This window comes from Choloepus didactylus, chromosome 2 (assembly GCF_015220235.1).
Source record: "Choloepus didactylus isolate mChoDid1 chromosome 2, mChoDid1.pri, whole genome shotgun sequence".
NCBI lineage: Eukaryota > Metazoa > Chordata > Mammalia > Pilosa > Megalonychidae > Choloepus > Choloepus didactylus.
Genome location: NC_051308.1, coordinates 64,425,323 through 64,451,149, shown reverse-complemented (window position 1 = coordinate 64,451,149; position 25,827 = coordinate 64,425,323). Strand labels below are relative to the sequence as shown.

The following is a 25,827-nucleotide window of genomic DNA, read 5'->3' as shown; positions in this document are numbered from 1 at the left end:
CTTTGGACTTCAACAGCTGTTGTAAAACTTGGGTATAATATGGAGTAAAATCTTAGTAAAGATATACTACTGGACTGAAATGGGTATATGAAAGATAATAGGCATAGCAGAATGAAATGATTAAAAAGACAAAATACAGATGAACAGATTTAAGTCTCATTTGAGGTTAGAGCCCAATTAATTCTTAAGCATCCAAACACTGAAATTATTTTAATTAAAGCTTGTGTTAGATGTCCACATATTATTTTAATAAACTTTTACCAGTATAGAGATAATATCCTATTAGAAATAAAGGTGAACTACCAAAACTTACACCCGTATGGCACCAATATAGACGGTTATGTGACTTTTCTACACAATACTTAAAAGGCATAGTATGTTTTAAGTGTTATTTTAATAACCCACATGCAACTGAAAATTTCCCATTTTAGCCACTTTCAAGTATACAATTCAGAGACATTAATTTGCTCCCAATATGTGCTATACTCCCACTGTTATGTCCCACAAATGTTGATGAGATGTGGAGAAATTTGGGTTCTTATACATTGTGGTGGGATTATAAATGGTGTAATGAGTTTGTTGACTCCTCAGAAAGTTGAACCGTATAATTACCCTTATGACATGGGAATCCCACTTCTTAATGTACCTCCCAAAGAATTGAAAGCAGGGACTTGAACCAGATATTGTGTACCAATGTCATAGCACCATTACGCAAATAGACAAAGGTGGAGGCATGGTATGTTTTTAATGAGCTTTGTTAATTATGATGTCCTAGGTTAGGGGGTGTCAAACTGTAGCTCTCATTAAATCAAAGCTGTTGTCTTTTCTTTGTTTGTAAAGTTTTAATGGAACACACCCATGCCTATTTGTTTGCATGTTGATTGTGTATGTATTCACATGACAAAACAGAGTTGAGTTTGTGTATGGAAGATCTTCTATCTGGCCCTTTACAGAAAAGCTTTTCTAATCTCTGGACTCAGTTATTAAGAGTTACAGTAAAAAATAAAAAAGATTCCCCCAAATCTCCATAGCCTAATAAATCACAGTTTTAATTTTTGTTTTTGCTTCATTTCCAATGTAGTTCAAATGGGTACTCTGGTCATGAATTTAATTCCAAGACTCTAATTCTAAAACATCATCTCTCTATGTGCTTCCTTCTAACTGCTCTGTGGACAGGAGAATGTAGAGTTTCACACAATGACTTTTAAAGTTCTTTACTAAAGTGATACATATTAATTCATATTTTCTTCAGATGGCCATGTCCAATTCAAAGAGGTGGGCAATTTGACCACGTGTCTGGAAGGAAGAAAACCCAACTGTTTGTAAACAGATCTTATGGCAGCTGCTGAAATAAGGAGGTTGTAGAGAGGCGAAGAGATAGGTGAAGTGATATATTATGAGGTGATTGACAGATATGGAATATCATTATGTGTGGATGGCATTGGAGAAAGAAATCAAGAGGGTATAATTTATCAGATAACAAATAGAGGAGAAGCATATGAGTGATATAACAGGAAGGATATGAGACTGCTACTGATTTTCTTGTCAATATCTGTACTACTAAGGACAAATAAATGACATGAACTTCTTCATGTTCATGTACTTGATTATTTTCAGTGGGTATATCCTGTTTCTTTTCAGAAGTAACATGTGATCCTCCTCATGTTGCAAATGTTTCTTCACACCTGAAAGGACTATACACAGAAGTGAAGATAAAATCACCTACCACTGTAAAACTGGCTTTTATCCTTCAACCCAGGGAAATACAGCAATATGTACTGGCAGTGGCTGGGTACCTGTTCCAAGATGTGCTTGTAAGTTCTGTTTTCCTACTTTTTAATTCTGAAATAACTTTCCCTAAATACAAAGTATGCTTTATTATTGCATAGTAAAAATAGAGCCTTTGTAGCTATTCTTTGCTTTTCAAATCAAAAACTCATTTTTATATGCTAAACACTGTTTTGTTTCAACACTCAAAAACACTGTGTGTATGAATATGTATTTCTCTAAAAATACAATTCCCCAAATATATGAATTATAAGATTGTGTAAGAATAGTGCAATCTAGCACATGTGTATTAGTTATTATTGCTATATAATAAATTTTCCCCAAAAACCATGTGGCTTAAAACAACAAACTTTATTTATCTCACAGTTCTATGGATCACAAATTTGAGAGTGATTTAGGTGAGTTGTCCAGAGTCAGTCTCCCCTTTGTGTTTGCAGTGAGAATGTTGGCCCAGGCTGCAGACATCTAGCGGCTTGACTGGGCTGGGAGATCCACTTCCAAGATGGCTCACTCATATGGCTTAGGCAGGAGGCCACAGTTCCTTGCCGCATGGATCTTTCCACAGGTTGCTTGAATGACAACTAGTTTTCCCAGAGCTAGTGATTCCAGAGGAGGAAGCCTCAATATCTGTTATGATCTAGACACACACTATCACTTCAGCCAGATCTGTTCTTTAAAAGTGAGTCACTCTGTCCAGCTCACAATCAAAGGGAGGGGAATGAGTCTCCACTTTTTGGAGGAATGAGTGTTGAAGAAATTGCATAATTTTTAAAAACCCTTACATATAGCAAAATGCCATACAGTTCAACAGAGTATTAGATTTATGGGGATGCTTGCATTGTCCATTTTCCAAATTTTTTCTGTCTCTACAATCATACTCCTTTCCTGTCTATATCACAGGACACTGTAAAGCTGTACCACATTTAAACTGGATATCCATGAAAGAAAATTTAATGAATCAAATTATAGGCCAATGAACTCAATGTTAACTCCAAGCACAATACCAGAACAAATTATGAAAAGCATGATTTGATAAGAGAGAAAGCTATTATCACTGTGAACCTTATTTCCATATACATATGAAATACAAGGAAAATATTTAATAAATTTTGGTTGGTTTAGGAAAATGGTAGGTGAGGGGCATAAGTCAGTGCAATTATAACTGGGCCTCAGTATATTATGCCAGAGGGAACTTTTGGAATTCCTGGAACACAATAGAGATAATGATTTGTTAGATGGCTTATCAGATAGTTTGCAATTTTATTAAACAACCCAGTCTGAAGAACAGATGAAAGACTATATTCTTGAGCCTATTACTCATTGTTGTCATTGAAGAGTTTAATGGTTTAGGAGAAATGCAGTACAAATACACAACTGGAATGATACAGGAGATGATAATAGTGAATCTGCAATACGACAGATCTGTCAATCAAAGAAAGTGTTATATAATGGACTGATCCAATAAGATGAAATTTAACAGTGATAGGTTGAAAAAAAAATCTACTGTACTAGTACAAGCTAATTAGCAACATCTTTTAAATCAGTCAATATTTTAATCAATTTTGAGACCAGTTTGAGTCAACATTATGATGGAACCACCATAACTGCTAAGAAAATACAACCTGCATTGATAGAAGTACAGCAGGTGAAAGAAGGCTGTTCTTAGCCCTGCCAATCTCAAAGCTAACAGATCATAGGTGTTACATTATATTTGCTTTAGGGAGCTACCTTGTAAAAGAGCTAAAGGTAGACTCATACTCAAATAAGTGAGAGAATAGTAAAGGTGCACAGGCCTGTAATAAAAATGATACATGCTTTTCATTATGTCTCTTTTTTGTACCTTTTGGAAAGAAATGATATTAGGCTATTTTATTTCATTCATATTCTATGAATTATCAAAATGAAGTAGATAAACACACTTGTCCTGAGGTCAGACCACTAAGTCTCAATCAATCTATGCTCTACAATATAATGGGGAATTTGAGTTTTTCAGAATCAGTTCTTACAGTCCCCAAAAACTCAAGCTTGTGCAAGGTGGAATTATTGCTATCACTAACTGGTATGCCTTGACATATCATTAGGGCATTTGCAAAACCAGGAGGTAAAAAGAAAATATTATAATCACCAAAAGTGGGAATGGAAAAAAAAAAAAAAACTAGCAGTTTACTTAAAAGAAATGATATTCAGATGATCATTTTAACCCTGCAATATATTGGAAGCTAAAAAAGTGGGTAAAATGTATCAAGTATGAGAGAAATGGACAGTAGAGATGTAGACTAAGATTTTATAACTAGAGAAGGTATGATTTACACATCTTGGGTAAAGAAAGACATTTAGGATAAGCAAGAATGAAAAATGTATCATCCTCATAACACACTGGAAGAAACTACTTGAGAAAATTTCTAATGCGGCAAAAAAGAGACCTCATCAGTGATTACAAGACAGAAAGATGAAGATTATGAGGAGCAGTTGCTGCAAAATTGTGTGTGTGCATTGGAATATTTTTTTAACTTGTTACATGAGGCTTCTTGAAATAGAAGTGTCATGTTTCATGGAAAAAATAATACTAATCTGGAATTAAAAATATCAATGTGTCTCTAAAACATCCCAAGAAAAGTGCAAAATTTCTGAAAAAATGAGATATAAACCTGTCAATAGACAATATAGCACCTAAACATTTCAGTCAAAACTATTTCAAATGTTAGAATAATTTTAAAAAGTATGATTATATGGTACCACATGAAAATAAATATTATGTAAGACACATTAGAAAGCATTTCATTCACCAGCTAAAATTAGAAGTCAGTAAGCAGTTCCCCATAAACTTAATTATTTAGTTATTAAGAAATATTCCTAGTCCACTTTTTTTTATTTAAGAAATTTTATTTTGAAATAAATTCAAACTTACAGGAACAGTTGCAAAAACAATAGCAAACGCCCATACATAGAACTCCAGCATACCCCGACCCCCCCTCCCTTGTTACCGCTAGTCCACCACCTTTAACATCCTGTCACATCACCATTTCTTTCTTTCCTTCCCTCCCTCCCTCCCTCCCTATCATCCATCATCTATTGCTCTGTCCTCTGAACATATGAGAGCAAGCTGCACACACTCTCTGAACGAACAAACACTATAATTCACATATACTTTTCCCATGCACAAGAATATTCTTGTCCCATTAAGCACAGCTAAGAAGTTCAATAAATTCAACATTGATACAAAGCTTACATTGTATATTTCCTTTTTTTTTTTCCCTTATGTCCCATCTGTGTCCCTTTCAGCCTCCCTCTCCTCCATCCTCATATCCATTCAGGATCATCCTTGGCATTTAATTGTCATCTATTTAGACTGTCATTTTTTTTTTTTTAATTGTGGAAACATATAGGCAGCCTAAATCTTCCCATTCCACCCCCCTCCCTAGCATTCCATTAGTGGGATTAATCACTTTTAGAATGTTGCAATGCTATCACCTTCCCCACCATCCATTTCTAGAAGTTTCCCTTCACCCCAAACAGAAACCCTACACTCATTTCTTAACTCCCCATTGCCCCTTCCCCCACTTCTCATAACTGATACTCTACTTTTCATCTCTGTGGTCATATTCTCTGATACTTTCTTTGTGTTTAGCATGAGGCTTAAATTTAATATCTTAAATCTATAACAATCTTGTTTTTCTTTGTTAATCTTGTTTTTCTTTCATACCAACTTAACTTCAATAGGACACATAAACTATGTTCCTTTACTCCCTCATTCCCCCACCTTTATGTAGTTCTTCTCAAAAATTACATATTTTACATTGAGTCCAAAATCACTGATTAATCATTACAGTTTATGTATTTTAGATACTGCAGGAAGTAAATAGTGGAGTTACAAATCAAAAATACAGTAGTATTGGTATTTATATTTACCATGTGATCTTTACTGATAATCTTTATTTCTTCATGTAGTTTCAGTCAATTGTTTCATGTCCCTTCTTTTCAACCTTCTCAATTCCCTTTAGCTTTTCTTATAGGACTGATCTACTGGTGGTGAAGACCCTCAGCTTTTGATTATCCAGGAATGTTTTCATTTCCCCCTCATTTTTATCCTCCAGGTGTTTGTGATTTCTCCAAGTCTCTAATGGTTATTGACTTCTATTTGAATTCCATTGTGGTCAGAGAATGTGCTTTGAATAAATTCATTTTTATTTTAAATTTATTGAGGCTTGTTTTTATGTCCCAGCATATGGTCCATTCTGGAGAAAGTTCCATGATCACTAGAGAAGAATGTGTGTCCTGGTGTCCTGGGATGTAAAGTTCTGCATATGTCTGTTTAAATTCTCTATATCTCTCCCTCCTTTCTTTGTTTCTCTGTTGGTAGTGCTCCCTTTAGTATCTGAAGTAGGGCAGGTCTTTTATTAGGAAAATCTCTCAGCATTTGTTTGTCTGTGAAAAATTTAAGCTCTCCCTCAAATTTGAAGGAGAGTTTTGCTGGATAAAGTATTCTTGCTTGGAAATTTTTCTCTCTCAGAATTTTAAATATGTCATGCCACTGCCTTCTCACCTCCATGGTAGCTGCTGTAGTCACTACTTAGTCTTATGTTGTTTCCTTTGTATGCAGTGAATTGCTTTTCTCTTGCTGCTTTCAGAACTTACTGCTTTTCTTCAGTATTTGACAGTCTGATCAGAATATGTCTTGGAGTGGGTTTATTTGGATTTACTCTATTTGGAGTTGGCTGGGCATTTATGCTTTGTGTTTTTATATTATGTAGAAGGTTTGGGAAGTTGTCCCCAACAATGTCTTTGAATATTCTTTCTAGACCTTTACCCTTCTCTTCCCCTTCTGGGACACCAATGAGTCTTAAACTAGGACATTTTATTTTATCTATCATATCCCTGAGATCCATTTCAAATTTTTTCTCCATTCTTCTTTTGTTCTTTCATTTTCTGTTCTGTGGTCCTCAAGGAGGCTGACTTGTTCTTCAGCTTCCTCTAATCTTGTATTATGAGTATCCAGAGTCTTTTTAATTTGACCTACAGTTTCTTTTATTTCCACAAGATCTTCTATTTTTTTATTTACTCTTACAATTTCTTCTTTGTGCTCCTCTAGGTTCTTCTTTATGTCCTTCATATCCTGTGCCATACTCTTCTTCATGTCCTTTATATCCCTATGCCATGCTCTTGTTGCTTGTCTGTAGTTCCTTGATTAATTTTGCCAAATACTGTGTGACTTTTGATCTTTTAATTGCGTGTTTGGGTTTGGGTTCTCCATATCGTCTGGGTTTTACAATATGCTTTAAGATTTTTCTGTTATTTTTGGCCTCTTGGCATTTGCTTTACTTGATCCCTAATTTATCAGAACTGCAGCTTGGTGGCATACACTTTCTCTAACTAACCAGCAGATGGTGTCCGGTGAGTCACCCTATTCCCCGCAAGTCAGTTCTCCCCAAATTTGTCTTTGTGGTGTGTGGGGGGTCTGATTCTTGTGGGGTCCAATTGTGCTGCACCAAGTTTGGGTGTGTTGTTGGTACTGTCTGCCCTGAATGTGGGGGCATGTGTCTTAGTGGTTAGGGAGGCAGGGCAGCTTTAATAATCAAACCAGTCCCAGGTGTTCCCATGTGATTTAAGGCTGTTGCAGGAGCCTAAGGCTTCATTTCAGTCTTTCCACAGATTGGCTCTGCCCTGAGCCAGAACTCCTTGGTTTTCACCTAGGGTCCCTGGGGTTTCCAAGTGGGTCTCCCTTCCCAGCTGTGCTCTTCCAGGACCTCTGCTGAGGGAGGGCTGGGCCATGTCACAAGTGTGCGCCAGCCTCCAGGGAAGCCCTAGGTCACCAGGCCATGCAGGGGCATTCCCAGCCCACTTCAAAGATGGTTGAATGGGACAGGTTAACTTCCCCCTTTTCAAACAGCTCCACTCTCCCAGCTACAGGACAATCATCTGTGGGTGCACTAAAGGCCACTGTCCATGGCCAATATTGTGGCATGTGTTTAGTGCTGTGGGAAAGACTCCCTGTTGCACTGGGTTTCTTGGCATGGCTCTGGGCTGTGGGTCTGGCCCCAGGCAGGAGCGTCCCTTGCCCGCTGAGGGAATGGCTGCAAGGAATGCATTTTTTTTCTCCTTTTCGCTCCCCTCTGCTCCCCTGGTCTCGAGACAATCAGCAGCGGGTGTGGGAAGGGGTATCCTCCATGCCAGACACCGAGGTGTTAGCCCAGCCCGCTCCCACCGTGCTTCAGTGCACAGCTCTCCCCATCATATCTGCAGCTGCTCCCGGGCTTTCTTTTTTTTTTTAAAGAACTAGTCCATCTCCAAATGCCAGCCCACTGTTTCCCCACACTGCAGTGCGGCCGCTGGACTTTCAGCTGGCTTACTCACTCATTTCAGAATGCAGACTCCTGCTTTCACCAAATGCACTTTACCTGTGGATTTAGCAGACCTTGTCTGGCTTGTGCTATGGTGGAAGTGGTGTCCTGGGTCACTGTCGGGTTTTTATCCTGTATTTTTCATGGAGGTGTTTTCTTGCCCTGTCCCACCTAGCTGCCATCTTAGGTTCTCCTGGTCCACTTTTGTTGGTTAAAGAATTAGGAAAGGAAGATTGGCCTGGACGAATATGTGCAAGACACAAATAAGAATTTTTTCTCTGTAATGTAATCAAAGGAGCTTTTTTTGCTTCTCTATATTTCTTAAATTGGTCTACAAGACTAGAAAAATAAACTAAGGTTATTAATATGTCTCTCCCTTCCTCCCTCTTCTCTCTCTCACTCTGTCTCTTCCTTTTCCTCTCCCCTAAATCTGAGTTGGGCTTGAAAGGAAAGAATCCCTTTCATGAAAGGTGGCGAAAAAGAAAGAAGGCAGAAGTCAGGTTGGCTGAGGGGGTAAAATCTGCATCTTCATCCCTCATCAGGATGTTGACTTACCAACCAGGGCTGGCTGAGATACATGTACTCAAGGAAAATACATTAAATAGGTCTGTGCAGTTTCTTGTTGGACGGTCCTCACACAAGTTTATGCCTCATGTGACCCCAAAAGGTATAACTTCATTTTCTTTAGCAATGACCCCTCCAGGTACATCAGTGGTAAGAATTTGATAAATTTCCTTGTCTTGATTCCCTAATGCAAGGGGTGCAATTATGGTACAAAGAGTATAATTCAGCAATGAAAAAAAATAAAAAATCCAATTTGATATGCTTATTATGGTAAAATATTTCTGTTTGTATTTTTGTATTCCAAGTGAAACCCTGTGATTTTCCACATATAAAACATGGAGATCTATATAATGAAGGCTATTATAGACCTACTTTCCAGTACATATAGGAAAATATTACTATTACTACTGTGATCAGAATTTTTGGACTCCTACACGACACACAACGGTGGTTAACATTACATGCACAAAAGAAGGATGTCACCAGCAGTAACATGCTGCCGTAAGTCAGTATCTTTAAAATTATACGGTGCACATCATTCAGAGATGGTGAGGGAATAGCACAGAATTTGGATGGGTATAGCATTCTCATTTAAACATTGTAAAGGGAATTGTTTCATATGTTTTATTAAAGAAGTTGTCAGTTTACAGAAAAAATCATGCAGAATTTACAGAGTTCCCATAAATCCTGCCTAACACCCAGCGTTACTACTATGATTAACATTCTGCATTAGTGTGGAGCCTTTGTTGCAACTCATGAAGAATAGTATTGTAACTACGCTATTAACTGTAACCCATAGTTTACTTTAGGGTTCACTGCATTGTAAAGGCCTGTGTTTTTTTAAATTTATTACACTAACATACATACAACATAAAATTTCCAATTTCATTATTTATTATTATTATTATTATTATTTATTATCTTGAGCAAAATTCTGTGTGTTACATTTTTCATTTTTCTTTTTTTATTGTTTTTTAGGACAATGCTATTTCTACTCTACTTGAAAATGGACGTGCTTCAAATGAAAGCTACACATATTTAGAGAATGAATTCATAAATATTGTGTGCAATCCTGGCTACAGTCTTCCAAATGAACAGACCAAAATTACATGTACAGAGAATGACTGGTCCCCTACTCCCAGATGCATCCGTGTCAGTAAGTGACTGCTCTGAGATCTCCCCATGTTATTATTTCATAAGACTCATATAATTAACTGCAGCAACATGCTTATTTAATTTCTTCTTGTCCTGCCAATAGAACATATTTTGTGTTTTTTTCTATGCATACAAGTATAAACACAAATTTCTTGATAAAATGTAGGAAAATAAATCTATCTAAAAATATTATTGAAGAATACAGAAAAGGAATTTGAAAACAATATTTGTTGGTTAAGTCCCATGAAATATTTGCAACAAAACCACTAAATCTGTTGACTCAGAATGATTACAAATTTAAATAGAAAATAAATCCAATGCTAACTAAAATGTCATTCATATTTAAGTAGCTATTCCACATAAATTTTTAAGTGATGTTGCTTCTCTGTGTTTCTCAAAGATGTATAACTTGGAACACATTTTCTGAGACATTGTGTATGTCCTAAATTACAAGGTGATTCCCAGTTGTTTTCCACTGGGCATGGAACAATATGCATTCATAATCAACAGTCCATTGTTTTACATCCTTGCTAATGATTAGTGATGTTGTATTTTAGTGTTTGCACTTTGAGTAGTTGTAAAATATTGTAGCATTATAGTGTAATTTGAATTCCTTTTTTTAAATTTGGCTATGCATGTACTCATATACTTATTGGTGATTACTTTTTCTAATCTATACAATGGAAATTATGGTTTTCTAAATTTATATTTTTGTGTATTTTTGTATTGATTTATTGGGATTCTTAGTATATTTTGAATATAAATTTCAGCTATAGCTATTGCCAAGTATTTTCTCCTTTTCTATGGCTTTGTGTTTTTCTTTCTTTAAGAAAATCTTAGTGAACACAGTTTATTTTTTCCTACAATCAATGATCAAACCTGGTTCGTTAATATTATTGTGTCTTCTCAAGGACCATAGAGATAATGAAGTATTTTATTCTAAAAACTTTGACATTTTGCCTTCCCTGTTATAGATTAATCCATTTCAAGTTCTTTTTTATACATGCTATTATCAGGTTTCCTCTTCAGAAAAAATGGAAACCAATATTTCCCCAGTTATCTGTAATTTCACCTGAGCATATATCATAAACATATGTAATGGACTATAATCTGAATCCTCTGTTGTGTTCCCAAAGTAAGTTAGTTTTTATATCAGTGTTCCAGTACCACACTGTGTTAACTACTTTAGATTATAATATGTCGGACATCTAGTGCAAACCTTTCAACCTAATTTTTTCTACTTAGCATGCCACATCTTCAAAGTGATGGTTTCAAGTTATCACGGCCTAAGAAGTGAAATATAGTCAGTTCACAGGTTTCAGAAATACTGTTTTGCAGTTGAAAAGCAGAGTATATTTTTGGCTCCCAGTTACACAATTATATTAAAATATTGGAACAGAAGTATTTTTTTTTTGCATGAATACCTATGCCAATTGCTTGTTCTGCAACTTTTCTTAAACAACATTTGTGGATCTTCAGTTGTGAAAGTCCAGAGGTTAACTGAAGCCAAGTGGAACAATGTTACCACCAACTATTTCAGAATCGTATAGAACATCAATGCCTCACCCACACCCCCACCATGCAAAAAAAAAAGCAAAGAGAAAGTGTTTCCCCGACCACCCCACAGAGGCTGCTTAGCTCTGGCAAGCCATGCAAATCATATTTGCTAAAAAAAAAATACATCCCTGCAAACCAAAAAGATACTGCTGTAGCATGGTAATGACTGTCTGAGATGTTTGCAAACATTCATGAAAAGGACTGACCATTAATGTGGAATTCTGCAGGTGAGTGAAGCAAGTTGCTGTGTTTTTTCTACATGGAATCAGAAGTTGAGTGACATAAGAGGTGACTTCTGCAGATATTGCCATACTGTGGAAGGAAGAAGAGGTGACCCCTGAAAAGCCCCTGATTTATAATTATGTTTAAACTTACTTAACTAGTTATCTTCTTTTACAAAACTAGGGTTAATTTTTGAGTTGATTTTATAATTAAAAAAAAAAATGTGACTTGAGCTTGAAAGCAGCTCCTTGAAAAACCTATCCTGAACAATTCAGTGGCCTCCACTTTCAGGCCAGTGTTGAGAAAATATTTTTAGAAAGAGATTAAGTTTAACTAGACAATGATAACCCACATTATCTTGCATTAGGTTGAGGGTATGTGGAGTCCCACTACATTCTTCATTGTATTTATGGCTACTAAATAAAGGAAGGCATTTATACATGCCTTGTAACAGTAGCCGCCACCATTTGTTTTACTTCCAGAGTTCCTCATAAATAATTAGATAGTTAATTTATTATCCAATTGTTTAAATACAACTTATTAGCACATATTTGAAACCAGGCCTTTTTCTCTGTGTTGAAGATAAACTTAAGAATAAACCCTCATTCTTTCTATGAATTCAAAGTAAGACTTTAGTCACTGGGAGAATATATATCTCAGTGTAAATGACTTCTTCATGGAAGTGTCCAATTATTCTAATTATTTTTTTTCTCAGTCACAGCTCCCCAGTTTTAAAACTCTTGCTTAGAATATATTTGTTTTCACAGTGGGAAATCTTTCTGTTTAGAAATGTTTTAATTCCCAGACATACTTGTCTTGAACACTTCACTCATTCACACACACACAACACACACACACACCACACACACAACACTAACATTTACAAACATTTTCCTTTTCTTTTATTCATTTCTCAGTCACAGGTATAAGTCACAACCTAAAATTCAAGATGCTTTTGGCCTGCTTTCTTTAGGGGAAGCAGAGGCCGGAAGAGGCACTGGGATTGGGCACTCTGTTTTACAAGACTAGTTTATTAAAGATCAATATAAAAAAAGATTCACCCCAAATTATGTAAATACATACTCTCTTTTAAGACATGCTTGATTTTTTGAAATAAATTTCACATTAACTAAGATTTAGAGATGTTGCTTATTAGTAAAGGGTTCTACTCTCTGTACCTTCAGTGAATGTATCACAAACTCTTCCATTATTTTCTGGTACAATGGCAAGGGTTTATACCTGCTGGTATAAGATGAACTCCAAATTTATGCAGCTGATTTTCTCTGAAATCATTGTAACTCAAAACTCTTTATGTGCCTCCAAATCTATAAGAAATGTTGAAACTAAATAGTAAAGCAAAATTTAAAATAAAACAGCCAAGCATAAAATAATTAAGCTTTCTTTCATTTGCTTGATGAATTGTACCTGGGTGGCAATTGTACCTCTCAGTGTTACTGAGCAAGAGGTCACTGCCTGACATGCACAGAGGCCAGTATTATGCCATCGAGGATTTTTAAGAAAAGAAAGAACTTTATTGTGAGGTTGACTGGCAAGAAGACAGGAGGCAAGGCTCAAATCTGTCTCCCTGATCTGAAAGTTAAGGGAAATTTTATGGGAATGGGAAGTGAGAGGTGAGGACAGAAGTAGGAAGGTTTGACTTGGCATAGTATAATTGGTTAATTATAGAGTCATCCATATGTGGTACAGTGGATTTTAGACTGGACCTTCCTTATTGAAGGACAACTCACATTTGACTTGTTTCTGATGTCTCCTTGTCTTCATAATCTTGGTTTCAAGGGAGTGACCTTTGTTCTCAGTGTTTCAAAGGTCGTCTGAAGGATAAGAGTCCCTGTTCCTGTGCTTGCTTGGATAAGCATGGATACCTGGGATAAGCCTGGATACCCTGGGAAACAAGCTCAGAGAAGGTTTTAGTTACCAGAGAAGAGATCCTGTTAAACAGGTTTAGATCTGGTCGATTCTTTGTTGTGGAGATACAGTAAACTTGTGACTCCTGGCTATTCACACAGTGCAACAGGCTCGTGACTCCTGACTGTCTCACCTGTGGATTCATCAGTTGAGGGTGAACCTGTGTATGAACTACACTAGTCAGTTGAGGGTGAACTGACAAAACTTTGGTTTCTGTGACTCACGGGGAAAGGTCTCTGATAACTTATCAATTATAGGGGAGATTAAAGATGTAAAACCTGCTAAATAAAAGCAACTTTTGATCCAAATCTATCTTTTTCCTGTACAGACTTGTTTGTCTATTGTTTCAAATCACATAGTGATATTCTTGAATTATTGTTCTTACTTCAAATGTCTAATACCTTCTTTCTAATAGGAGAAAATATATGACCTCACACATTTAGACAGTCTCAATACCATTGTATTGAACAAAGGTATAAATCTTTGGTAATGTTTTAATAGTATCATTTATTTTAAGGGAGACCAAGGGGTTAGAGATTGAATCTTGTCTTCCACAAGACATGTTCAAGTCCTAACCCCCAGTCCTCTGGGTACAGGCTCATTTGTAAATAGGATCTTCCAGGAACTTATTAAGATGAGGCCAAATTGAATCAAGGGTGGGACTTAATCCAATATGACTGAAGTCCTTCAAAGCAGAGGAAATTCAGATTCAGCCAATTAGTAGATGCCAGAGAAGAAGATAGATATCAGCATGTGTCGGGGACCAAGATGCACCTCTGAACCAAGGATTGCCAGCAAGCCACAAGCAGAATGCTGCAGATATTGGAGAGAGCACGGCCTGCTGATGCACTGGTTTTGGACTTCTAGCATTCCAAACTGTGAGACAGTAAGTTCCTGTTGTTTAGCCAGCCAGTTTGTGGTAATTGATGTAGCAGCTCTAGAAGACTAAGACAAAAGGGATTTATGTACAGTGCTTGAGGACAATCAGCAGAAGTCATACCACTCTTCAATAATTTAGCAGATTTTTCACAATATGATTTTTTCAGTCTCTTAGTTAAGCTCTCCTTATTTATATCTCATAGCTTTGGATTTCAAAGGCTGGTGTTAAGTTTGGCTACAACATGGAATAAAATCTAAGTAAAGATATACTACTGGATTGAAATGGATATATGAAAAATAATAGCAGAATGAAATGATAAAAAATACAGATGAATAGATTTAAGGCTCATTGCGATGAGTGCTAGTGAATTCTTAGTATCAAACACTGAAGATATATTTTATTTAAAACTTGTGTTTAGGCATCCACAGATTATTTTTAGCAAAATTGTTACCAATTATAGGGAATAATATCCTGTTAGAAATAGAGATTTATTAATCATAATTTATTCTGGCAGAATGGAGTATGAATTTAAGACCACTTTCAAAGACTATTGCAGTTTGCCTCTAGGGCCTGTACACACAGAGTGGCAGCCTGGTATGGAGAAGAGGAGATACATATGTGATAATTAAACTTCACAGAATATCGTGCTGACTTAATGCTGTACTGATGATTAGGAAAGCATGTGGGGTACATTTCCAGGCTTCTGTCATGGGGTTCTCATGTCACAAACTAAAATGTTGAGCACTGGAGGGAGGCCATATGTTGAGAGAAAGAAGCTGATTTGGGCTGACATATAGAAAGTTGAATTTCCTGTGAATTATACATGTGAACCTGTCCAGTGTGTGGCCAACATTTGGGCATATGGATTTAGATTCCCACAGAGGAACTTTTCAGCACAACGGAAGGAGGTTTTTTGTTTTGTTTGTTTTTGTTTTTAAATCATGGAAGTGTCTTGAATTACACAGAGATTATAAAGACATAAAAGGCAAACTCAAGGACAAATATATATAAAACCAACTTGTAGACATAGGTATTCCTTGATACAATATATAGTGTCCTTCAGGGAATGTGTCCCTGAGGTGGTGACTGATGGTGATAAGCACCAGTGTGAAGATCTGGGAGAGAATCCTGCAAGGCATGCATAAAGTGCAAATGATAGGAATCAACTTGGAATCTCTGAAGACTGAAAGACATAAGGCCAGTGTGGTGATAGCATAGCGAGTAAGAGGGAAAAGGTAGGAGATGAGATCCAAGAAGTAGGCAGGGACTAAAATTAAGTAGAGTAGAGTGAAAGGAGCCAAGAAACAAAAATAAAAATAAGAGAAAGACACAAGTAATGTTTAGACAAGGAGGGAAAACAGAAGAAACGTAAGGATATAAGGCATTAAGGAACTTCAAGAAGTCAGTGGTCAACAGTTTGCAAATATTAAAGGTGGACATATCTGTTCAGCTCAACAAATAATTGAGGGCCAATAATACATACCAACTACTATAAATAAATGGAATTCAAAGAGTTTTGGGATTTGGAAATTGGAGGACATCAGTGACGTTGCTCAGATAAGTGCTAGCACGATGGAGGCATTAGAATCCAGATACCAGTGTGTTAAAGAATAAATGAGGAGGTGGGAAAACTGGACATAGAAGTTGTAAAATGGTGCTTTGAGGATCTTGAATGAGAAGGGAAGGAATAGCGTAGGCACATCAGTCAAACTACTGTTAAGGGAAGATTTTAAAACTGGAAAAACTTGCATATCCTATTTCAGAAAGAGCAGTTGATAACATGAGAAAGGGGGAAAGGTAATAAACACTGGTGCAAGATACAGGAAAATGGAAGGTCTACAGGTGAGACGCTAGCTGAATTTTAAAAAGAAACATATTATCTTCTAAAATTGAAGTAAATACTTAAGCTGGAATATATATAGATATTCCACTGAAGGAATATTGGAAAGAATGAAGAAAATCACAATTGGTAGTCTCAATTGTTTTCTGTGAATGGAGGTACTTACTGGTTGTTGAAGGGGCCAATGGAGTAGGGTGGCTTGAGGAACGTGAGAATTATGGGGAAGGTTTGGGAAATGGAATGAGGAAGATGTAAATTAGGGTCATATAAATGGATGTCAGGCAATATTGAATTTACACCACAGGTCTTTAGTCCAAAATACAATAGGCACCAATATAGATGGTTATGTGACTTTCCTACATCAATATTTAAGAAGCATGGTATGCTTTAAACTTCATTTTAGTAACACACATACAACTAAAAATTTCCCCATTTTAGCCATTTAGCCATTAACAATTCAGCAGTATTAATTACACTCACAATATTGGTAGTATACCACATTGTACCCACTAGGATGTCTATTTAAAAAAAAATCAAAACCAAAAAGTAAGTGTTGGTGAAGATTGTAGAGAAATTTGAACTCTCATACATTTTTGGTGGGTATTATAAAATTGTACAATAAGTTTGCCAATTTCTCAGAAAGTTGAACCTGGCAATCCTACTTCTTAGTATAAAACCCAAAAGAACTGAAATCAGGGACTCAAACAGATATTTGTACACCAGTGTTCATCGCAGTATTATTCACAATAGTCAAAAGGTGGACACATTTTTTAATGAGCTTTATTAATTATGATGTCCTAGGTTAGGGGGTGTCAATCTGTAACTCTCAAGTTAAATCAAGGCTGTTCTCTTTTCTTGGTTTGTAAAGTTTATATGGAACATAATCATGCCTATTTTTTTTTACTTTCTCTATGTCTGTATTCACGCTACAAAAACAGAGTTGAGTAGCTTGTATCAGAGATCTTTTAATCTGACCCTTTACAGAAAAGCCTTTCTATCTCTGGACTATGTTAAGGAGTTACAGTAAGAAAAATGTTTTCACAAAACTCAGTAGCCTAATGTGCTGGTTTGAATGTATTATGTCCCCCAGAAAAGCCGTATTCTTTGATGCAATCTTGTGGGGCAGACATATTAGTGGGGATTAAGTTGGAATGTTTGGATTAGGTTGTTTGCATGGAAATGTGCCCCACCCAACTGTAGGTGATAACACTGATGAGATAATTGCCATGGAGCATGGCCCCAACCATTCAGGGTGGGCCTCGATCAGTGGAGCCATATAAATGATCTGGCAAACAGAAGGAACACAGTGCAGTTGCGAGTGACCTTTTGAAGAGGGGCTACAGCCAAGAGGGACACTTTGAAGAAAGCACAGGAGCTGCAGATGAGAGACAGTTTGAAGATGGCCATTGAAAGGAGACTCGTGCTCCAGAGAAGCTGAGAGAGGACAATATCCCAAGTGCAACTAAGAGTGACATTTTTGAGGCACTACAAGCTAGAGAGGAACGTCCTAGGAGAAAAGCCATTTTGAAACCAGAGCTTTGGAGCAGATTGCCAGCTAAAATGCCTTCCCAGCTAACAGAGGTTTTCCGTATGCCATTGGCATCCTCCAGTGAAGGTACTGGATTGCTGATGAGTTACCTTGGAATCTTTATGGCCTTAAGACTATAACTATGTAACCAAATAAACCCCCTTTATAAAAGCCAATCCATTCATGGTGTTTTGCATTCCGGCAGCATTAGCAAACTAGAACACCTAATAAATCATAGTTTATTTCTTGTTTGTGCCTCATTTCCAATGTAGGTCAAAAGAGAAGTCTGGTCGTGAATTTAATTCTAAAACTTTAATTCTAAAACATCATCTCTCCATTTGCTTCCTTATCACTGCTGCTCTGGGAGAGTAAGCATAGAATTTCATAGAAAACTGTGTTGCTAAAGTGACACATATTACTTCCACATTTCTTTCAGATGGTCATGTCCAATTCAAAGAGGTGGGCAATTTTACTATGTGTCTGAAAGGAAGAGAGAACCCGAATGTTTGTAAACAGCTATTATGACAGCTACAGAAGTCAAGGAGGTTGTGGATAGTGGAAGGGATAGTAGAAGTGATATATCATGAGTTTGATTGCAAGGTATGGAATATCATGATGTGTGGATGGCATCAGAGTTAAGAGAGATCAAGAGGGTATATATATATCAGATAACAAATACAGCAGAGAGCATATGAGTGATATAGAAGGAAAAGATATGAGGCTGCGCTGATTATTATGTCAAATATTTGTTCTACTAAGGAAAAAATAAATGACATGAACTTCTTCATGTTCATGTACTTGATTATTTTTAGTGGTATTAGTTTCTACATATCTGTACATCCTGTTTCTTTTCAGAAGTAACATGTGATCCTCCTCATGTTGCAAATGGTTTTCTTCACACCTGAAAGGGACTCTACACAGAAGCGAAGATAAAATCACCTACCACTGTAAAACTGGCTTTCATCCTTCAACCAGGGAAATACAGCAATATGTATGCCAGTGGTTGGGTACCTGTTCCAAGATGTGGTTGTAAGTACCATTTACCTACTTTTTGGTTCTGAATAACTTTCCTTAAATACAAAAGTATGTTTATTATTGTATATGTAACACATAGAGCCTTTGTAGCTATTCTTTGCTTTTCAAATCAGGCAATATTAAGTAGGCTCAAAAACTCATTTTATATACTAAACACTTTGTTTCAATACTCAAAAAACATATATGTATGAATATGTATTTCTCTAAAAATATAATTCGTCAAATATATGAATTACAAGGTTGGGTAAGAATAGTTGCAATCTAACACATGTATATTATTTATTGCTATATAAATTTTTCCCCAAAACCATGTGGCTAAAAAACAACAAACTTTTAATTATCTCACAGTTTCTATGGATCACGAATTTGAGAGTGATTAGGTGGGTTTTCCAGAGTCAGGCTCCCCCCCTTGTGTTTGCAGTGAGGAATGTTGGCCCAGGCTACAGTCATCTAGTGGCTTGACTGGGCTGGGAGATCCACTTCCAAGATGGCTCACTCATATGGCTTTAGGCAGGAGGGCCACAGTTCCTTCGCCACATGGATCTTTCCACAGGTTGCTTGAATGGACAACTGTTTCCCAGAGCTAGTTATTCCAGAGGAGGAAGCCTCAATATCTGTTATGATCTAGACACACACTATCACTTCAGCCAGATCTGTTCTTTAAAGTGAGTCCACTCTGTCAGCTCACAATCAAGGGAAGGGAATGAGGCTCCATTTTTTGGAGGAATGAGTGTTGAAGAAATTGCATAATTTTTAAAAACCCTTATATATAGCAAAATGCCATACGGTCAACAGAGTATTAGATTTATGGGGATGCTTGCATGTCCATTTTCCAAATTTTTTCTGTCCCTACAATCATATTCCTTTCCTGTCTGTATCACAGTACATTGTAAAGTTGTACCACATTTAAACTGGCTGTCCATGAAAGAAAATTTAATGAATCAAATTATAGGCCAATGAACTCAAGTTAATTCCAAGCATAATACCAGAACAAGTTATGAAAGCATGATTTAATAAGATAGCAAGCTATTATCACTGTGAACCTTATTTCCATATACATATGAAATACAAGGAAAATATTTAATAAATTTTTGGTCGAATTTAGGAAAATGGTAGGTGAGGGGCATAAGTCAGTACAATTATAACTGGGCCTCAGTGTATTATGCCAAAGGGAACTTTTGGGAATTCCTGTGAACAGAATGGAGATAATGATTTGTTAGATGGCTTATCAGATAGTTTGCAATTTTATTAAACAACCCAGTCTGAAGAACTGATGCAAGACTGTTCCTTGGGCCTATTACTCATTGTTGTCATTGAAGAGTTTAATGGTTTAGGGGAAATGCAGAACAAATACACAACTGGAGTGATATAGGGGATGATAATAGTGAATCTGCAGTAGGAGGACAGATCCGTCAATCAAAGAAAAGTGCTATGTAATAGATTGAATTCAATAAGATGAAATTTAGCAGTGGTAGGTTAAAAAAAAAAAAAAGAAATCAACTGTACTAGTACAAGCTAATTAGCAACATCTTTCAAATCAGTCAATATTTTAAATCAATTTTAGACCAGTTTGAGTCAACATTATGATGGAACCACATAACTTCTAAAGAAAATACACCTGCATCGATAGAAGTCCAGGAGGTGGAAGAAGGCTGTTCTTAGCCCTGCCAATCTCAAAGCTAACAGATCATAGGTGTTAAGTTATATTGCTTTAGGGAGCTACCTTGTAAAAGAGCTAAAGGTAGACTCATGCTCAAATAAGGGAGAGAATAGTAAAGGTCACAGGCCTGTGATAAAAATGATACATACTTTTTGTTATGTCTCCTTTTTTGTACCTTTTGGAAAGAAATGATCTTAGACTATTTTATTTTGTTCATAGTCTATGAAGTATCAAAATGAAGTAGATAAACACACTTGTCCTGAGGTCAGATCACTAAGTCTCAATCTATGCTCTACAATATAATGGGCAATTTGAGTTTTTCAGAATCAGTTATTACAGTCCCAAAGACTCAAGCTTGTCCAAGGTGGAATTACTGCTATCCCTAACTGGTATGCCTTGACATATAATTAGGGCATTTGCAAAACCAGGAGGTAAAAAGATAATATTATAAATCACCAAAAAGTGGGAATGGGAAAAAAAATAACTAGCAGTTTACTTAAAAGAAATGAGATTCAGATGATCATTTTAACCTGCAATATATTGGAAGCTAAAAAAGTGGGTAAAATGTATTAAGTATGAGAGAAATGGACTGTAGACGAGTAGACTACAATTTTATAACTAGAGAAGATATCATATACACATCTTGGGTAGAGAAAGAGATTTAGGATAAGCAAGGATGAAAAATGTGTCATCCACATAACACACTGGAAGAAACTACTTGAGAAAATTTCTAATGAGGCAAAAAAGAGACCTCATCAGTGATTGCAAGACAGAAAGATGAAGATTATGAGGAGCAGTTGCTGCAAAATTGTGTGTGTGCATTGGAATATTTTTTTAACTTGTTACATGAGGCTTCTCGAAATAGAAGGGTCATGTTTCATGGAGAAAATAATACTAATCTGGAATTAAAAATATTAATGTGCTTTTAAAACATCCCAAGAAAAGTGCAAAATTTCTGAAAAAATGAGATATAAACCTGTCAATACACAATATAGCACCTAAACATTTCAGTCAGAACTATTTCAAATGTTAGAATAATTTAACAAAGTACGATTATAGGGTACTACATTAAAATAAATATTATGTAAGACACATTAAAAAGCATTTCATTCACCAGCTACAATTAGAAGTCAGTAAGCAGTTCCCCGTAAACTTAATTATTTAGTTATTTAGAAATACTCCTAGACCACTTTTTCTTTTTAATTTAACAAATTTTATTTTGAAATAAATTCAAACTTACAGGAACAGTTGCAAAAACAGTAGAAACCCCATACATAGAACTCCAGCATACCCCAACCCCCCTCCCCTGATACCCCAGTCCACCACCTTTAACATCCTGTCACATCACCATTTCTTTCTTTCCCTCCCTCCCTGTCTATCATCCATCATCTATTGCTCTGTCCTCTGAACATATGAGAGCAAGTTGCACACATCTTTGAACAAACTCTATAGTTCACATATACCTTTCCCATGGACAAGAACATTCTTTTATGCAACCCATTAAGCGCAGTTGAGAAGTTCAAGAAATTCAACATTGATACAAAGCTTACATTCTATATTTCCTTTTTTTTTTCTTCCTTTTGTCCCATCTGTGTCCCTTTCAGCCTTCTCTCCTCCATCCTCAGATCCCATACAAGATCATCCTTGGCATTTAATTGTCATCTATTTAGACTTTTTTTTTCTTTCAATTGTGGAAACATATATGCAGCCTAAATCTACCCATTCCACCCCCTCCCTTGCATTCCATTAGTGGGATTAAACAAATTTAGAATGTTGCAGTGCTATCACGTTCTCACCATCCATTTCTAGAAGTTTCCCTTCACTCCAAACCCTACACTCATTTCTTAACTCCTCTTTGTCCCTTCCCCCGCTTCTTGGAACCCCTACTCTACTTTTCATCTCTATGGTCATATTCTCTGATACTTTCTTTGTGTTTACCGTGGGGCTTAAATTTAATATCCTAAATCTATAACAATCTTCTTTTTCTTTGATACCAACTTAACTTCAATATGACACATAAACTATGTTCCTTTACTCCCTCATTCCCCCACCTTTATGTCGTTCTTGTCAAAAATTACATATTTTACATTGAGTCCAAAACCACTGATTTATCATTACAGTTTATGTATTTTAGATCCTGTAGGAAGTAAATAGTGGAGTTATAAATCAAAAATACAGTGGTATTGGTATTTATAGTTACCATGTGTTCTTTACTGGCAATCTTTATTTCTTCATTTAGTTTCAGTCAATTGTTTAGTGTCGCTTCCTTTCAGCCTGCTCAATTCCCTTTAGCTTTTCTTATAGAACTGATTAATGGTGGTGAAGTCCCTCAGCTTCTGATTATCCAGGAATGTTATCATCTCCCCCTCATTTTTACCCTACAGGTGTTTGTGATTTCTCCAAGTCTCTGATGGTTATTAACTTCTATTTCTATTCCATTGTCATCAGAGAATGTGCTTTGAATAAATTCATTTTCTTTTTAATTTATTGAGGCTTGTTTTTATGTCCCAGCATATGGTCCATTCTGGAGAAAGATCTGTGATCACTAGAGAAGAATGTGTGTCCCAGTGACCTGGGATGTAATGTTCTATATAAGTCTGTTAAAATTCTCTATATCTCTCTATCCTTTCTTTGTTTCTCTGTTGGTAGGGCTCCTTAGTATCTGAAGTAGGGCAGGTCTTTTATTAGAAAAATCTCTCAGCATTTGTTTGTCTGTGAAAAATTTAAGCTCTCCCTCAAATTTGAAGGAGAGTTTTTCTGGATAAAGTATTCTTGCTTGGAAATTTTTCTCTCTGAGAATTTTAACTATGTCATGCCACTGCCTTCTCGCCTCCATGGTGGCCACTGAGTAGTCACTACATAGTCTTATGTTGTTTCCTTTGTATGTGGTGAATTGCTTTTCTCTTGCTGCCTTCAGAACTTGCTCTGTCTCTTCAGTATTTGAGAGTCTGATCAGAATATGTCTTGGAGTGGGTTTATTTGGATTTATTCTGTTTGGAGTTTGCTGGGCATTTATGCTTTGTGTATTTATATTGTGTAGAAGGTTTGGGAAGTTTTCCCCAAGAATTTCTTTGAATACTCTTTTTAGACCTTTACCCTTCTCTTCCCCTTCTGGGACACCAATGAGTCTTGAATTTGGACGTTTTATTTATCTATCATATCCCTGAGATCCATTTGAGTTTTTTTGATTATTTTCCCCATTCTTTCTTTTGTTCTTTCATTTTCTGTTCTGTGGTCCTTGAGGAGAGTCATTGTTCAACTTCCTTTAATCTTGTATTATGAGTATTCAGAGTCTTTTTAATTTGGCCTACAGTTTCTTTTATTTCCATAAGGTCTTCTATTTTTTTTATTTACTCTTGCAATTTGTTCTTTGTGCTCTTCTAGCGTCTTCTTTATGTCCTTTATATCCTGTGCCATGCTCTTGTTGCCTCTCTGTAGATCTTTGATTAATTGTGCCAAATACTGTGTGTCTTTTGATCTTTTGATTTGGGAGTTTGGGTTTGGGTTCTCCATATTGTTTGGTTTTATTATATGCTTTAAGATTTTCTGTTGTTTTTGGCCTCTTGGCACTTGCTTTACTTGATCCCTAATTTATCAGAACTGCAGCTTGGTGGCATACACTTTCTCTAACTAACCAGCAGATAGCATCCGTGAGTCACCTATTCCCCTCAAGTCAGTTCTCCCCAGATTTGTTTTTGTGGTGTGTGGGGGTCTGATTCCTGTGGAGTCCAATTGGTGCACCAAGTTTGGGTGTGTTGTTGGTGCTGTCCACCCTGAATGTGGGGCGTTTGTCTGAGTGGTTAGGGAGACAGGGCACCTTTAATAATCAAACCTCCCAGGTGTTCCCAGAGATTTAAGGCTGTTGCAGGAGCCTAAGCCTTCATTTCGGTCTTTCCACAGATTTTCTCTGCCCTGACCCACCAGTCCTTGGTATTTGCGTAGGGTCCCTGGGGTTTCCGAGCAGATCCCCCTTCCCAGCTGTGCTCTTCCAGGACCTCTGCTGTGGGAGGGCTGTGCCATGTCACAAGTGCACGCCAGCCTCCTGGGAAGCCCTTGGTCACTGGGCCATGCAGGGGTGTTCCCAGCCTGCTTCAAAGATGGTTGAATGGGATGGGTTAACTTCACCCTTTTTGCACAGCTCCGCTCTCCGAGCTCCAGGACAATCAGCTGTGGGTGCACTAAAGGCCACTGTACATGGCCGATATTGTGGCGTGTGTGCAGTGCTGAGGGAAAGACTCCCTGTTGCACTGGGTTTCTTGGCATAGCTCTGGGATGTGGGTCTGGCCCCAGGCAGGAGCGTCCCTTGCCTGCTGGGGGAATGGCTGCAAGGAATGCAGTTTTTTTCTCCTTTTGGCTCCCCTCTGCTCCCCTGGTCTCGAGACAATCAGCAGTGGGAGTGGGAAGGGGTATCCTCCATGCCAGGCACCGAGGTGTTAGCCCAGCCAGCTCCTGCTGTGCTTCAATGCGCAGCTCTCCCTGTTGTATCTGCAGCCACTCCTGGGCTTTTTTTTTTTTAAAGAACTAGTCTGTCTACAAATGCCAGCCCACCATTTCCCCACACTGCAGTGCGGCCACTGGACTTTCAGCCGGCTTACTCACTCGTTTCAGAATGCATGCTCCTGGTTTCACCAAATGCACATTCCCTGAGGATTTAGCAGACCTTTTCTGGCTTGTGCTATGCTGGAAGTGGTGTTCTGGGTCACTTTCTGCTTTTTATCCTGTATTTTTCATGGAGGTGTTTTTTTGCCCTGTCTCACCTAGCCGCCATCTTAGGTTCTCCTGGTCCACTTTTGTTCGTTAAAAAATTAGGAAAAGAAGATCAGCCTGGACGAATGTGTGCGAGACAAAAATAAGAATTTTTTTCTGTAATTTAATCAAAGGAGTTTTTTTGTGCTTCTCTACATTTCTTAAATTGTCTACAAGACTAGAAAAATAAACTAATTAAGGTTATTAATATGTCTCTCCCTTCCTCCCTCTTCTCTCTCTCACTCTGTCTCTCCCTTTCCTCTCCCCTAAATCTGGGTTGGGCTTGAAAGGAAAGAATCCCTTTCATGAAAGGTGACGAAAAAGAAAGACGGCAGAAGTCAGGTTGGCTGAGGGGTAAAATCTGCATCTTCATCCCTCATCAGGATGTTGACTTATCAACCAGGGCTGGCTGGAGATACATGTACTCAAGGAAAATACATTAAATAGGTCTGTGCAGTTTTCTTGTTGGACGGTCCTCACACAAGTTTATGCCTCATGTGACCCAAAAGGTATAACTTCATTTTCTTTAGCAATGACCCCTCCAGGTACATCAGTGGTAAGAATTTGATAAATTTCCTTGTCTTGAGT

General features: G+C 37.1%; 1 protein-coding gene across 1 annotated transcript in view; it reads left to right on the top strand.

Moving 5' to 3' along the window:
• The first annotated feature begins 1,086 nt into the window (after positions 1-1,086).
• The window catches only part of LOC119511807 (complement factor H-like), a 237,720-nt gene continuing 212,979 nt past the window's right edge, over positions 1,087-25,827 (top strand). The window contains 3 exon segments of the mRNA XM_037806329.1: positions 1,087-1,090; positions 1,642-1,671; positions 1,674-1,814. Of these exon segments, the coding sequence (XP_037662257.1) occupies positions 1,087-1,090; positions 1,642-1,671; positions 1,674-1,814 (175 nt within the window).